The sequence below is a fragment of the Triturus cristatus genome, chromosome 6 (assembly GCF_964204655.1).
Source record: "Triturus cristatus chromosome 6, aTriCri1.1, whole genome shotgun sequence".
In the NCBI taxonomy this organism is placed as follows: domain Eukaryota; kingdom Metazoa; phylum Chordata; class Amphibia; order Caudata; family Salamandridae; genus Triturus; species Triturus cristatus.
In genome coordinates this window covers 1796423188-1796440223 of record NC_140589.1, presented here as the reverse complement: position 1 = coordinate 1796440223, position 17036 = coordinate 1796423188, and the positions used below count along the sequence as shown (strand labels likewise).

Below are 17036 nucleotides of genomic sequence, written 5' to 3'. Positions count from 1 at the left end.
GTGGTTCAGCACGAGGGCCCCTTCCATTACATTATGGTGTAAAGACGTTATTGAGTGGGCACTGGCGGAAGAGGCGCATATGAAACTCAATCGACAAGTTTGTAAGAAGACTTTGTTGGAGGACATGCAAATGGAGATGGGTTGGGGTAGTGAGCAGGGCTCGCAATCACAAGGTACGGAACATACTGTCACACAGGAGCGGTGGTCGGCGGATGCGCACTCCATGTGTATTTAGGGGCTTGGATGTATTCATGATTGTGGACTAATAATGTACTATTTGAAGCACTTCCTGAGGAGGGCACGGGGATCGAGACTGAGGGGTGGGGAATGGTGATTGGATATGTAGATTCTTGCGCTGTTAAAATAATTCATTTCATAAAACAGGGCGCCCTATATAAAGGTCAAGACAGCACAGTGTGGATAAAATTTAGAAGCAAGTCTGGATTTCACAAGTAAGTTAAGATAGATCGACTCACCAGATCTTTTACGGTTATTTTGTTGAGGGGTTCGAAAACTGCTTGCATCTTCTATTGTGATAGGTGGCAGACCTGCAGAAGAAATATTATAAACTCAATGCAGCCAGAGAATGAATATGCAGAAGACTTTGTAAAACAGCATTTTACTATGGACATTAAACAAAATACCGCTACTCACCTACACTTATAAAAAAAAATTTTTTAACAGAAGCAACCATGTTATGAGAATTACAGATCAGATTATGCCCTTTAACCAGAGGGTCAGCTTTATGATCACATTCAAAATTAAAGGTTTGTCAGTCCAATTAAGTTGTTTGTCTCTTATCAGAGTTCCCTATTATCTCATTCTACTGTATCTTCCATCCTGGAAATGCTTAGAGAGGTTCATCCACATTAGTACATGTGCAATAGACCTGTAGGCTACTCGTGCATTTTGTTAATATTAGGAGTTGATATTAGGAGTTGAAGGTTAGTACAAAGAACAATGCACTTCACCCTCCATCTATACCATTTAGTTGGGAATCTTCATGTACATAGAACTCAAGCAGGCATGTCATAATATTCAGTACAGGCTAGTCATCAAATAAACTTGTGAGCTTAGTGCTTGGACATATGTATCAATTCTCCAGTCCAGTGCAGAGCTGTAAGAAGCATGTTGTACTTAACTGACTTTAAAGTGCTTAAACAGGTGGCTCAGCACACACCAAGCTATACCCCATCCACCATTGTGTTTGCAGTTATATAGTGTGAACTTGACCAAAAGGCATTCAGGCACATGCATCATCATAGGGTTTTGCGATTCCTTAATAGCGATTATTAAGGAATCGCAATTAAGGAATAGCAAAACCCTATGCATGTAGGAATCGCTAAAGAAATAGCGATTCCCACAAATTCCTTAATTGCGACTAGCAAATTGCGAGTCGCAATTAAGGAATGTCTTCCCATTCATTCCTATGGGCCTCCAGGCCCATAGGAATGAATTAGAGATTGCGGGAGCAATTTGCGAGTACCAGTAGGCACTCGCAAATTGCTCCCGCAATTTCGATGGTGCAAGGGTGTCCAAAGGACACCCTATTGCACCCATGTATGTTCACTCTGCACCAATGTTGCATACACACATGCTCTAAGGGCATGTGTGTGGGCAACATGAAACTTAGAAAAATGCAAATAAGTGCTTTTTTCTAAGTTTTCGCAAATTACCATGAGGTCCAGCCTCATGGTAATTTGCTCACGCTAATAGCGTAATCGCTATTTTTTAAACTGTAATGCATTGCATTTAAGGAATCTCAATTAGGGATTCCTTAAATGCAATCGCTATTTAAGAAATCACAATAATTTGCGATTTCTTAAATTGCGAGTGGCAAGTTGTTTCATGCATCACAAAAGCTATTTTTGCGATCGCAAACGGCCGATTTTTGCGATTCGCGCCGTTTGCGATCGCAAATAGCTTTGATGCATGTGCCTGATAGAGTAGAATTTTGTTTTTTAACACACAACAGATGAGACGATGCAGGTATTACAACTGGGTTCCGCAGTTATAAAGTCGGCAGCTTTAGCCACCATCTCATTCCATCCAACTCTTTTGTGTCAGTGACCTTTTTCCACTTGTTTTGACATATTTTTAGCTCTTTGAGAGTAGGGGATAAAAAATGCTTTTGGAACCCCTAAAGGACTTCAAATAGTTCTTTATGGAGCATTGTCTAGGCATTCAAAAACGTATTTTTTTTTACAAGAAATTCTTCCTGCTTTTGAGAGATATTTTACACTTTTGACATCACCTTGTCCGAAAGTGTCTATTTGTTCCTGTATTACCATAGACTTAATAAGGCGGTATAATGGCCCTCCTCTGTTCTGTAAATGGACAGGTTCCATACAATTCATGCCCATGTCATCACTCTCTACTGCAGGAAGGATGAGGGCTTAGATTTCAAGGATCATCAGTGCTCGGTGTTAACCTCAGAAGAAGTCTGATGCACCTACTCTTCCTTTGAATCGACCTCTCCAAGAGTAACTTGCTCAGAACAGTTTTAAATGTTGCGTCCTAGTTTCCCAAGTTAACGGTCTAGGTTTCTTATAAGGGCTCGAGGTTCTCGAATATGTGCATTCTGGTCCTCTTTATTAAGCTGTGTCTACATACAAATCCATTGCAAAAAAAAGATCATGCTTTGTAGGTCATAGTGCATAGCTGACAACAAAAAATATTCAATTTATAAGGTACTCTGTACGAGAAAAAATTGTCAAACACACCATGATGCCATACAATAGTTTAATTTAATTTTTCATAGGGTTGACAAAATAAACTATACCCAGCACTTACAGCAAAAAATAACAGAACAAGACAGAGAAAACATACAAGAGTGGAGTTTAGAAGATTGGATCCCAAATATATAGAATAAAAAAAATAAAAAACAGGGCGTGGGCAAGCAGGGAATTGAGTGAGACGTGTTTCGTCCGTACTCCGGGTCCCCGATGAAGTCCCGCAGACATCCACAGCACCGGGACGGCAAAGCCAGTTGCATACCTGCACCGAGACATGGTGATCCTCCCCTGTACCTGGGAGAGAGCCAATTTCGCCCTTGCCTGTCGTCCTGGATATCTGCGGCCAGGGAATGGCAGGGTCGCAGCCACCATCTTGAGGAGCCATTGTCTGCATGTCACAGCAGCGGCAGGAGAGTACCACCTGACCCCGGGGCTGATGAGTTGGCCTGCCGGAGCCATACTACTGTTGGTGGAGGGGCCCGGGTGTGTTCGCCTGGACTTGCCCCTGGAGTCCTGCAGGCACCCGGCAGTGCGGCTCGGGGTCGTGAAGCTGCCATCTTAGGTAGCTGCAGCAGATAGCAGGGCCAGAGTTACAGTGGGCCCTGCTGCAAGAGGGAAACGGATGACTGTGGTGAGTGGCGGTGGCCTTGGTCTAGAGCGGCTGGCACAGAGTAGATAGTAAGAGCGGGAGAGCCCCTTCGCCAGATACCCTGACGTGAACACTACCAGCCAGTTGACCGCGACCCTGCTCCTATCCCCCCCAGAGTAAGCGGGTCCCGAGATGACAGCTCAGCGGCAAAAGCACGGAAGATGCAGAAACACTGGGGTGAAGAGGAGTCGGTCTGGTTCTGCTTGGACTCACTACACAGCTCATCTGGAGAGCAGCGGGGGGAGTTAGCCCCCAGGGAAGAGTGCTTGGCCTCTGCCCTGCCCGCCTCATCTGTTGGTGGACTTCTACACCATGCTGCATCCCAAAACTGCTAAAGACAACCTGGTATCTTCCCTCTGGAGCAAGGCCCCACGGTGGACTCTGCGGTCTCGCATCCCACCGCACAAGAGGATCTGGAAAACAGGAGCCCGCGGAACAACATTCGCATCAGGAGTGTCCCAAAAGGGGTAGTAGGAACTGACATCATGGCCTGCACCGCCAAGCTCCTGCAAATGATCTGAGGGGATAAAGAGATGGGACCCCCTTGGGCCCGGTTTGAGCCCGTGTGGCCACTTCTGTTGGATGCTCTACCTTTGTCCTTGATATACTGACACACATTCACTTTTTCACAAAGAAGGAAGATATTCTGTGTGCTTCTAGAGGTAAGGCTGATCTAGCATTTCGGGGTCACACTATTCAGCTTTTCCAAGATCTCTCCAGTCACACTGTGCCGCTGATGTGATTTCAGACTCAACACCGACAAGCTACGGGAGATGAACATTTGATATCAATGGGGACACCCCTTCACTCTACTGTTCACATAGGACGATAAATTGTTCACTTTCTCTAACACTACAGTTTGGGGGGAGGGAGCTGCCTGCTCCAGAGCCTCTACCTGTCCCTTTGACCTATCCCCGCTTATGTACCTATGGTCTGCGGGTTATAACCCGTACGCTGCTTCTAGATGACTCTACCCATGGCGACTAAATTGCTCTCTCAATGTACAGGGCCTCAACTCACCTAACAAACGCAGTGAGGTATGGGGCTACATACTGCAACATGACCTGGACATTCTACTCCTTCAGGAGCCTCATCTTTTAAGGACGGACACCCACTGGATGGCACATCTGAAGTACCTATTGCAATACCGGGCGTACGCCTCTACCAAGACGTTGGGCATAGAAGTTATTTTCAAGGTGGGCTTTCGCGCCTCTGTCTCTAAAGTGGTGAAAGATAGAGGGGTGTTTCCTGACACTTCACATATTTAAGGGCAGAATGCCACTCATGCTCCTTAATATCCAGACCCCCAGTAAAACACAGGACCCTTATCTGAGACATGTACTACACAAGCAACTGTCAGGCGACATAATCGTTGGTGCCGATTTCAATTTAGTGTGGGACCCAGACTTGGACAGTAACACCATCAAGTACCAGGGCTCCGGGGCAATGTGTGCACAACTTAAAAGGGACACCACAGAGTTGGGATTGGTGGACGCCTGGCGCTATAAGCACCCCAATAGTAGAGACTACTCATTCTACTCACATGTCCATACATCCTACTCATGCATTGATTACATCTTTTAACGCATTCCCTCTTACGCAACCTCGAAAAGGCAGCTATCATGGCCATATCAATCTCTGACCATGCCCACCTACAGCTAGTCTGGTCCACCACTACTTCCCCTCACGGGGGGCAATACAATGGCGCATACCAGCGGCTCCTTCGGGAACCTGCTGATGTGGCGGAGATACGCAAGGGAATTGTCAACTACTTTGCATTGATACCTTGTTGCCCATGCTTTGGGATGGCTTTAAGGCTGCCATCAGGTGGATAATCTCCACTATAGCCATTGTGAGAGCGAGAGAAACACGATTGTTGGAGACTAACCTGGCCACAGAGATTAAAGTGATGGAACAGCAAAACCACTCCGCTCCCATTTGACACAAGAGACAACTCGTTATGCTGCGTGGTCAACTTAGGGCACATCACCCCAATAGAGCTTAATGCTCCCTCTTAGGTCTTAAGCATAACTATTACAATAGGGGGTGGGGGGAGGGAGAAAGAAAGACAAGGCAGGCTCAATGCTAGCAAGACAGCTTAATAATTTGCAGGCTAAAGTGCACATCGCTAAACTCTGCGTGGAAGATGCAGCCTTGGTGATCTGTGAGCATGACAAGCAACGGGCGTTGCACAACTTCAGTCTCTATACATGAATGAGGAGAGATCTGCGGCCCTGATAGGGGAATATCAGAGTGTCTGAGATTGCGAGCCCATCCACCCTAAACATGTGGAACTTCTTGAGGCCCGATCACCCTTGTGGAGCTCCACCGCACGATTCCAGCCCTTCCCCCTGGCAAAACTATGTCCCCCAAGGTCTACAGGTCTGCTTCTAGCAGCCATTTTTGCATGAGTTGCAAGACCATTTACTTCAGCCGTTTAGCTCCTTCACAGAGGTAACAGGTCTTAGGTCCGCTATGGCAGCAGTAGAGATCTCCCTTATACCTAAACCGGGGAAGGAATCTAACCAATGTCCTTCCTATTGCCCCATAGCAGTCCTTAACACGACCGTGAAGATTTTCACTAGGATAGAGCGTTAATCTCCGGGTCTTATTGACCCTAATAAGGTAGGTTTTATTTGCGATCAACAGGGGACAGACAACGTGTGCCTGGATTGGACACTTGATTGAGAAATCACACCACCACAACATCCGGACCTGCCTCCTCACGTTTGATGCGGAGAAGGTCTTTGATAGGGTGAACTGGTCTTTCCTCAGGGCGGTCTTGGGCGAGATAGGCTTGAGTCTGAGAATGACAGCTAAGGTTATGGCTTCCTATGTCGCTCAGGGGCACATGTCAAGGCTACCCGTTATTGCCCTCGGGTTAGAGCCTCTAGCCATGACTCTTAGCCGCACTGAAGACGTGATGGGCTTCCCCTTTAGGGGTCAGACTCATAAGATCAGCTTATATGTGGCTTACCTTTCACTCTCTATCACTCAGCCTACGACCTCTCTGCCAGCGATTATCGTGTGCCCTGCCAAATTCAAAGCGGTATCAAGCTTCAAAATTAAGGTGTGCGCTTAATCTGACCATACCGCCGCAAGAATCCCCTTCTCAGCAAGGTGTAGCGCCATTTCAGTGGCCCTCTGGCACGATTCGATATCTGGGTCTCAACTTGCCTCTTAAGCGGTCCTTCTGGACACAGACAATTGGCCGCAACTGTGGAGATCCATCTTGGTAGATTTCAGGCAGTGGAAACCTCTCCACATCGAATGGTTACCTAGACACGCTTGACCATGCAGCGCATACCTGGCCACCTCCCATTAAGACTGTGCTTGGCATATGGAATAAACTAGTGACCAAACAGGGCTCACTACCTTTCCATCTCCCAAAACACCCATTGAGCGTAAACCTGACTTTACGCCAGCACTGCTGCCTCAATCCTTTCCTAGCTGGGGGGCGGGAGAACATTGGACATTGTGCAACCTGCTTGTAGGATTCTCCCTCAAGAGTTTAGACTGCAATATTACAATACTGTCACCTGAGACATTGGGCGTTTCAACTATCAGGGAGCGACTAGGCACTACACTCCTTTTGAAAAACTGATGAGAGCATACGCTGGCTCCAGGGAACTAATATTAACACATATCATGCACTGCAGCACTCTATGGCACCACGAACCTTCCCGTACCAATCGTACTGGCAGTGTACAACTACTGAGAGTATATCTCTCCTAAGCAATGGGATGTCCTCTGGCAGGATAAACCCAAAACCTTATCCATTAGAGACGGCGTATAAGCTCATGTACCAATGGTATTATACACAGACTTGCCTCACCACTATATACCCCTCCACGCCTCATCACTACTTACTGGAAAGAAATCCTAGGGCTCATTAAAGCCACTATAGGGTATCCAATCCCTACCTCTTATCTCACGGTTATTCTTGGAGTACAGCCCATCCCACTAGCAGCAATGACCCATGCTGACTAAGCACTTATCAGCCACATGGTCCATGCTGCACGTCAGCTGATCGCACTAGCGTGGAAAAAGACATCAGCTCCTTCCATGGCCCAATGGTTCACTCGTCTATGGCATGGCAATGGAGCAACTCTCACACAATTTAGCACATACTGAAGCTAAATTTCAACGTATCTGGGGCCCACAGATCCACGACTTAACCAGATTGGAACATACATGCTTTACCCCACCGAAGCTGCAAGTTTTGCTGCCCTTTGACTAATCTCTCTTCAAAATGTACGCTGGTTGCATGGGACCCGTTCATCAATAGCGAAACGTCCTATACTCTATGAAGATGCAACATCCCAACCCTCAAACTCACCCCATCAGCATTGCTCAGGAATTGTCATAATTTTATGTTTTTTTGTTGTTCCCTTCCATTTTTGTATTTCTTCTTCTTTTGTTTTATGACATGCTATCCTGTAGGTAACCGCAGAGCGCATCTGCTCACCCACTGTGTGCCTTTCTATTTCCCAGCAACACTCTACTGGTGCTGCCATATGAACATTGACTTTGTGAAACTTGGTCCTATGTCTTCGCATGTTGGTCTCTAGCAGACATGTCACACATTGTTGTACTTAACTGAAAATGTTCAATACACAGATTATGAGCAAAAAAACCAAAAAAAAATGCAATTGCCTATTACAGCAACTCCATGGTCAAGAAAAATGTATGAATGGTTACACAAAGGAGGAACAAAACGGTAAAATAAAGTTACATTTAAAGAGCATTAAGGGACAGGGGATTGTGTATACAAATGATATTGGTTGCAGAAGTAACTGGAAAAGAAAAACAAGCATTTGCAATGCAAATAGGTCTCACATTTGTGAGTTCGAGCTATTGACATTGTAAATGGCAATGTTTTTTACCTACACATTTTATTTTTGGAGTGAATGTATGTAGTGTGCAAAATCCCTTGGAAAGGTCCTGCACTTCGTAATAAATATATTGAAAAAGACGCAGTGTGGATTGTGTCAACAATTGCTCGACACGTATGCACACCGTGGTGCTTTACTAATGCGAAACTCATTAATGAAAGTAGTGCTTACAGACTAACCAACGCGATCGGGATAGGAGCATGTGAATCCGAATCCCGGCTTCTCTTTCATTTTCTAGACTATTTGACTCACTCTCCTGCGTCTTGGTTATCCTCCAAACACTGAAAGGCAATGAAGTTTGCCAAGGGGGCAGGGGGGCTACAAGAAAATGTATTCATTGCCTAGTTGTCAAAGGTCGCCGGTACTATTAGTTAAAAGTGTGCAGATTTCATTAAGATATTAAGAGTACTTTACTCGCATCTATGAGAAAATCCACATTAACTAAACAAAATGCCAAAACGCGTGTCAGTTTTTACAGTGTTTTAGACAGTACTGGTTGCTTAGTTTCATTGCATTAATTTTTGTATTTACTCTTTTACACAGCATCCAAAGTAGGTTACCAAAGCCCAGAGTTGTTAAATGACCCATCGAAGGGTGTGTTTTACAGTTGAGCAAATGTGTCCAAATGTAATTTTGGTAGTGCCATGGAATGATCAGCCAATGAGGTACTCAATGAGCAGGTATATAACTACACGTTCAAAACGTACGGTATTGTGACTGTTTGTTTGTACATAAACATCTCTCTGAATGTGTTTATTAAGACAGAGCTTCATCTACCAGACAGTGCTCACAGAGGGGCGACTAAAGCACAGAACAAAATGTATTCATTTATCCTGAGTGTGAAGGCACCTGGAAGGCTTAGGCGCCCGCCCGGAGGAGCTAGGGATCCCAGCGTTTCTACAGACTCTGCCGTGCTCCTCTGCACCAGCAGGGCACAGCTCAGAATCTGCCGCTTCTGCTAAGAATAGGTGAGGGGGATGAGATTGGGGCATTCAGGAGTTGCCAGCAGATTTCCAGGTTATTGAAAGTGATGATTCTGACGTGAGGCAATGGAGACTGACTTTGTCTGCACCAGTCTATTTCTCTACCATCTACCGGGCTCATTGTCATGTATCCATTCATCTCTCTTTGTTAGAGGTGCACGAGCCAATATATTAATTAACAGGTAGAGCCAGCCGGAGACGAGCCAAGCGTATACGAGCCAGTGGGCGAGCCGCGAAAATGATCGGCATGTTAATCATACAGTAAACATGATGTAAATGTGGGATAAGGTCTCTTCAGAATTCAAAAACGTGCATTTCTTTAGCGCATCACCTCAGTACACAACATTATAGTACTGAATTGAGAGGAAGTTATTAAAAGTGCTTGTTTTAAGCACAAGTTAAAACACTGCCGCTCCTCCCGCCCGACAACAATGCCATTTGTGAACTAAGAGGAGTCAGTGGCCATGCATACCACGAATGTTGCCTAGAGTCTTATTAGAGTAACATTAAAATCTAGTTAATTAAACACTAGAAGTTTTTGTACAGCACGCATCTTGAACTCGCATATTTCAAGGTGGCAATAATAAAGATGAAAACGGAAGTGCCGGCAGGTAAGAAAAACGGGAACGGGAGGGGTGGGGGGGGAGGTGGGGGGGGGGGGGCAGGGGAGGGCGAGAAGTCACAGACTGAGGGAGGGGGCGGTGGGGTGGGGAGACAGGGAAGAAAATAGTGTTAGGAGTAAAGGGGCCAATAGCCATGGAAGGATACCAATGATGAATGAGGAGGGACTAACAAGCCTCAAACCAATCGGAAGGCAAATTTTAAGACAAAATCCAATGGGCAGAGAGTGGGCGGAGCTTCCACACTACGGTATATACTGCATGTCTCGCAAAGCGATGGCACAGCATTCGCCCTGCAAAGCTAGGCGAGACCTAAAAGAAATTAGTGTCAGGAGTAAAGAGGCCAATAGCCGTATAAGGATACAAATGATGAATGAGGAGGGACTAACAAGCCTCAAACCAATCGGAAGGCAGCTTTTAAGACAGAAGCCAATGGGCAGAGCTTTCACGAAGCTTCCACACTACAGTATATACTGCATGCCTCGGAAAGCGATGGCAGCGCATTCGCTCTGCAACGCAAATGCGAGACCTAATGAGGATTCAGCTAAGATCTGAAAAGATTTTGATTTAGGATTTCAAGTGTTTGTATTTCATGGTTTCGGATTCATATATTCATTTGTACCTTAGCTGCAGTGGAGCTGGCTCTAAATGTAGGTTATGATAGCTGATAAAAAGTCTGTTGAGCCAATCAATTCATCTTTATTCCATTCACAAAATGTATCATAAAAGCGCACAGAAACCTTGCTAGTACCACACATGCATACAAATTATGAAGTAATTGCAAATACAAAACCGCTGGTCTACATTGCTTAAAGATTTCATTATAGTTACAGTAAAAGATCTCATCAGATCGGAGTAAAATTTGCAAAACAACTAAATGTGAATCGTTGATTGCTTGGACATATTATCACAGGGACAAGACATTAGTTCCCTTGACCAATTATGGACACTTGGAAAAGACGTCAAGCAATGAAATATATCCAATCTAAAACGTGTTAAAACAAATCTATCTTGTGCTTTTAAAACATTAAAAAATATGGTTGCAATGAGCATGTAGTCAAGATCGATTGATTGTGTTGAACAGAAGGTTTGACCAATTCCACAGATAGTCTAGATTCCTCCAAGATATTTAAACACTGTTTTAAGTGCTTTCCTCGTAATATTATTCAAAGACTCCGGCTGTTTGTAGAATTCCGGATGGCTAATATCCACCATGAAGTTCTTAATAAAATTTTGCAATGGAACTGTTAGTGCAGACTCTGAGTCGCAGCAGTCCTTTACCAATGCATGCGATTCCATGTGTCCAGATCTTGTGCCAAAGAAGGACTGGCTATATCTTTATCAAATCTGTTAAAATAGGTAGCATCCATTTCAGGATGGCACACAAAATTTGAACAACTAGATGGGAGCGCCAAAATTTTTTTTTTTTTAAATACGTTTTCAACCACCTGTATTTCCACATTTACGTACACCCCACAGCTCAGAGCCGTACGTAACACTGGTTCTACATTTTGCATTGTAGATAGTTTACATTTCTTTTGGCTGTTTACAGCCTAGTTTCCTTGCAAAATTACACAAGGCCGCAACAGATCTAACAAATTGCAGCTTTCTTGATTTGATGGCGCTGCTCCATCTCCCCTCGCAATAGGATAGAATACCCAGATACGAAAAGGTGGGAGTTAGTAGAATGATACCTTTCCCTATAAAAATGTTGCGCATCTTAGTAGAATGTCCCGTGCTCTCCATGCCACTGGAGTCAAGCTATCCTGGCTGATGAGGGCTGAAAGCCCGAAACCGGTCCTAGGATGCTTGTTTCCAGTCCAGGGAGGACCTGGCCTGGCAGTTCGGGCTGGACTGTTCCCATTGGGTGCAGGGTCAAGACTGATTTGCATATGGCTGGGTCCAAACTGGAATGGCATGGTGAGCAAAAAAACGATGGATTTAGGCCCAGATCTCTGTACTAGGGTGAATTTATGACATTGTTCTGCATTCTGTCCATCAATTGTTCTTTTTGTCTTAGTAGGACTTTGGCCTACTTTCATAGCGAAAGTTTTGCGAATATTAATGCTCAGCCCCCAAGTTCCCCGTAAAGTGCACAAAACTATCAAGAAGATGCTGCAGTGCCATTGGAGTACGTGCCATGAGTACTGGTCGTTGTTTAATCTGTGGCAGATCCAGACATAAGTTGGCAAGGGTTCACTTAAGTTATTAATGTACAAACTGAATAAAAAAGGGCCGAGCACACACCCTTGGCGAACTACTTCTTCAATATTAAAGGCACGTGTACATTTGCCCTCTAAACCAAAGCGAATGTGTAGAGATATGCTAAGCGGACATCACGGAATGTGATGTCAGCTTGAGTGTAGAATGGGCAGATGGAAAGAAGAAGCGGTTGAACTGGAAGCTGAGCTGGGATGTCGTTACCAATAAAGCAATTTTGAAGAATACCTTGATGTACCTTTGATCTTTACACTGGCGACGAGGATGGAATCATCACATTCCGTGATGTCAGCTTAGCATATCTCTACAGGTTCGCTTTGGTTTAGAGGGCGAATGTACACGTTCCTTTAATATTGAAAAAGTAGTTCGCCAAGGGTGTGTGCTCGGCCCTTTTTTATTCAATTTGAACATTAATGTCAGAAGTGGTGCTCCAGGGCATCTTGCTTCTACTACAATGTGCGTGGCTAGAAGTACACTGTGCAGGAAGTGTGGCAAGAGAGGGCATTTTGCAAAAATGTGTAGAACAAAAATAGAGAACATAGATGTAAAAAAGGTCCAATTAGTAGATCAAGAAGTGGATGACATTTGTTTAAATATTCAAGAAATAACTTTAACTGTGGAAGGAGAACAAGAGATATCCTATGGAAGTGAAATGACTGTGGTCAAGCCATTAGATGTAAAATTAGAGAGCACTGAAAAATTAGAAAAACCACATTGTGATGTTCTCCTTGATGGGTTTTCTGTAAAAGTATTAGCAGATTCTGGAAGTTCCAGAGAGACCTTCAAAAATTTCAGTGACTCCTCTTTATCTAAATCTGACATAAAAGCTGTGGGATATGCTGAGAGGAAAATAGAAATGTTGGGATTGAAATGGACAACAATAGACTTTAAGAATAGAAGAGTTTTTGGTAGGATATATGTAACAGATTATGGATCAAATCTTCTTGGCTAGCGCCATCAATATGATTTGGGCATAATTATCAATCCGTGTGCTAAAGAACCAGTAATGTTATCGGAGTTAAACGAAGTAGAGAAAGTGTCTCAGGAAAGCAGTGAAACACGGATGAAGAGATTTCCCAAGGTATTTTAAAATGAATTAGGCTTATTAAGAGGATTGTCTCATAAAATTGTTTTGAAACAAGGTGTGAAACCAGTGGTACATAAAGTAAGGAATGTACCAAACATGATGAGAGAGGCTTTGAAAGAAGAACTTGGTAGATTGTTGGAATAACAAATAATTGAACCAATAGAGACCTCGGAGTGGTTGCCTTCAATTGTGGTAGCACCCAAAGGTGATGGAAAAATTTGGTTATGTATTGACTTGCGCGCTTGAACAAGTGCATCTGGGTGGATAGAGAACCATTACCAAATATTTCTGAAATGCTGACTATGGAAGGCAAAGGAGTAGTGTTCAGTGTTCTGGACATGTCCTCTGCTTATCATCAAGTCAATCTACACAAGGATTCACGTCATCTAACTTATTTTGTGACTCCATTAGGAGCTTTTCGTTATAAAAGGATGCCCTTCGGACTAGCATCAGCTTCAGCTGTTTTTCAAAGGGTGATGAAGAACATCTTTGGAGACTTAAAGCATGTATAATGTTTTCAAGATGATGTGCTCATTGTGGGAGATAGTGACCGCAGTAACGACAAACTGTTTGAGGAAGTCATGTTACGATTAGAAAGGTGTGGGTTAACTGTAAAGAAAGAAAAGTGCCAATTTAGAAACAATGAGGTTATGTATTTGGGACACACTATTAACTCTAAAGGAATTAGTCCAAAAAAAGTATCGTGGTAGCTGTTGAAAATGCTAGCAGACCTGAGTCTAAAGATGAATTGAAATCGTTTTTAGGCTTGGCAGAATACTGTTCTAAATATGTAAAAAAACTTCACGGAAATTGTTGAGCCTTTGAGACGATTGATGAAAAAAAGGGGTACAATATGAGTGGGCAGTAGAGTGTGAACGTTCCTTTACCAATATCAAAAAATCCATAATGAGTGCCCCAACCTTAGGTCATTTTGATGTGACTAAAAAAACATATCGCTACTGATGCTAGTAATGTTGGGATTGGAGCTGTCCTCACTCAAGTTCATGATGGAGTTGAAAATGTAATTGGGTTTGCGTCAAGGAGATTACAGGGTGCTGAAACCTCCTATTCTGTGATCGAAAGGGAGGCCTTAGCTTGTTGTTGGGGAATGAACCATTTCAGGTTTTACGTGTGGGGAATTCCCTTCAAATTAAGGACTGATCACAAAACCATTGATTTACATTTTTAAAGGTGGTCGAGGTTTGGAAGGAAATGTTACGCCTCATATTACGAGGTGGTTATTAAGCGTGTTTGATTATAATTTCGAGATTGAGTTTGTCAAAGGCAGTAACAACATAATTGCTGATTACTTGTCTAGAATGCCGCTGGAAGGAAACGTTGCTGAAGTTGACTATAATGTAATATCGTCAGTTGAAGGGGAACTGTCTATTGTTGCTGATGAATGGGCTGTTGCTAGAGAAAATTATGATGTTATGAAAGAAGTTGAGGAGAAGATTGTGCATGGATGGTATGATAAGGATGCTCAAAGAATTGTTCGTGACCATTTCAAAGTGAGAGATGAGTTAAGCATTGTTGGTGGTAAGTTGAGGAGAAGAAGTCAGTTTGTTCCTCCTTGTGGCATTCGGTCTAGGATTCTTGATATCGCTCATGAAGATCATCTTGGGCGTAGTGCTATGAAGAGAAGAGTAAGAGAAATGTTTTGGTGGCCGGGTGTCGATCATGATGTGGAGAAGAGAGTAAAGAATTGTGTGGCGTGTGCCAACAGTGACATAACTAAGGTAATTAGACAGCCACCACTAGAAGGGTCAACCTTTCCTAGTAAACCTTGTTAAAAGGTAGCGATTGATTTTTTGGGACCTACGGCTAAGTTAGGATCCGCTAACAAATTCAGCATTGTTTTAGTAGATTACCATTCTAAGTGGTTTGTGATCAAAACCGTGCCAGAAGTGAATACGTCGGTGGTTATTGACTTCATGGAGGAAGTTTTTATGGTTAAAGGCTTGCCAAAGACCATTGTTTCTGATAATGGAGTACAGTTTGTCTCTAAGGAAATGGTGTCTTATTTGTCTGGGTTAGGAATTGTTCATGAAAGGGTGGCATTTTTCCATCCACAGGCCAATGGTCTAGTGGAAAGAGTCAATCGTTTGATCATGGAAAATATACAACTGTCATTAGCCAACCAGTTGTTGTGGAAAAGGGAGTTAAGGAAAATGATGTGGTCACACAGAATCACTCCTCATTCGGTGACCGGCGTTCGTTTCTCTCAATGGGAGGGTGCCAAATACAAAGGAGTGCCCTGTATGGTTGAAGGGAGAAGTGGAAGTTGTTGTGGATCGTGAAAAAATAAAGGAAAAGGTGATGAAGTCACACAGTAAGAATGTTTCATATTACAATAAGATAATGGGTGTGAAAAGATTTCATTTGGTACCTGGAGACTGGATTGTTGTGAGAAAGAAAGGTTTTATTCACAAGGGTGAAAGTAAATACTCTCATCCTTGTAAAGTAAAAGTAGTCAAACGAAATGTTGTAGTCCTGGAAGATGGATCTACGAGGAGTATGGGTGATGTTTGTAAAGTTATGAGATAGTTTTACAAACCCTAAATCTTAACCATTATCCTTTGTGTGAGTTACTTAATCCTCTTTTGTCAAATATACCATGACTGTAGTAGTTTATTTTGTTGTGTTATTGTATTGGTTGAATCTCTATTTGTATGAAATTCCTTTTCAAGGTTATGTAAGGGGGGGGGAGATGTGTAGAGATATGCTAAGCTGACATCACGGAATGTGATGTCAGCTTGAGTGTAGAATGGGCAGATGGAAAGAAGAAGCGGTTGAACTGGAAGCTGAGCTGGGATGTCGTTACCAATAAAGCAATTTTGAAGAATACCTTGATGTACCTTTGATCTTTACAGAACCCTTGCACAACTAGTGGAATATAAATATCTCAGGAGGTTAATACTGGTATGGTCAATACCCACTGAGGTCATAACCGTCCAAAGCTTATCGTGAATGACACAATCAAAAGCTGTTGACAGGTCGACGAAAACCAAAAACAAGTTACCTCTTTTAATTAGAGCATTCTTGCTCATAAACAAGTTTAAACTAATAGCTTAAGCCATGGTCCCTATTCCTTTTCAAAATCCATACTGTAAGTCCAAAATAATATTATTGGAATCCGCCCAACTTTGCAATCTATTTAGGATTATACGACCCACAAACTTCAGTAGAGAATCTAGCAGGGAAATGGGTCTATAATTTGCAGGGCAGTTGCGGTCACCTTTTTGAAATGTAGGTACAATATGGGACTCAGACCATGAAGGAGGGAACCCTACACTATGGCATGATCTAAAAACAAGGGTCAAGAGGGGGCCCCAAAGCTTCACATTAGCCTTAAACAAATCGATAGGGCCCTGGTGCTTTACCACCCTTGCTTGATTTTATAACCAGGGTGACCTCTTGCAGAGTAAAATTGAGGTCAGACCAGTCATATGGCGTAGTGGAAGATGAAGTATCCACCAACGAGCCGATAGTGTTGTTGCCACCACACTTTGTAAAATAAGGATATAATTTAGAAAAGTGTGATACCCAAACCACTTAATTCACTGCCACCTCTATTTTAGGCTTGTTATCCTCACTAAAAAAGGGTGAATTGACTAAACGCCAGAATGTGGTTGAATTGTTACAGCTGGAAACATACAATTTATCCCATGCCTCCGCTTTCAGACATCTTTTGCAGGTTTTTATTGCAAGCCTGTACAGCTGTCTCCTATGCTGAACCGCCATATAGTTCCTAGATGCACACTTTAAAGCCATTTTTAAGTTTTTGTGGCCTCTGAGCATGCATGATCAAACCAGGGCTTCCAATTTACTTTACTTCCTTTCTGCT

The 17036-nt window shown here is 43.3% G+C and overlaps 1 protein-coding gene across 2 annotated transcripts in view; it reads right to left on the bottom strand.

Annotated features, from left to right (window-relative positions):
- PBK (PDZ binding kinase) overlaps positions 1-17036 on the bottom strand; it is a 180372-nt gene that overhangs the window by 94021 nt on the left and 69315 nt on the right. For both annotated transcript variants that reach the window (XM_085613123.1, XM_085613124.1), the window contains exon 4: positions 477-548. In XM_085613123.1, the coding sequence (XP_085469249.1) occupies positions 477-548 (72 nt within the window). The remainder of the gene's footprint in view (positions 1-476; positions 549-17036) is intronic.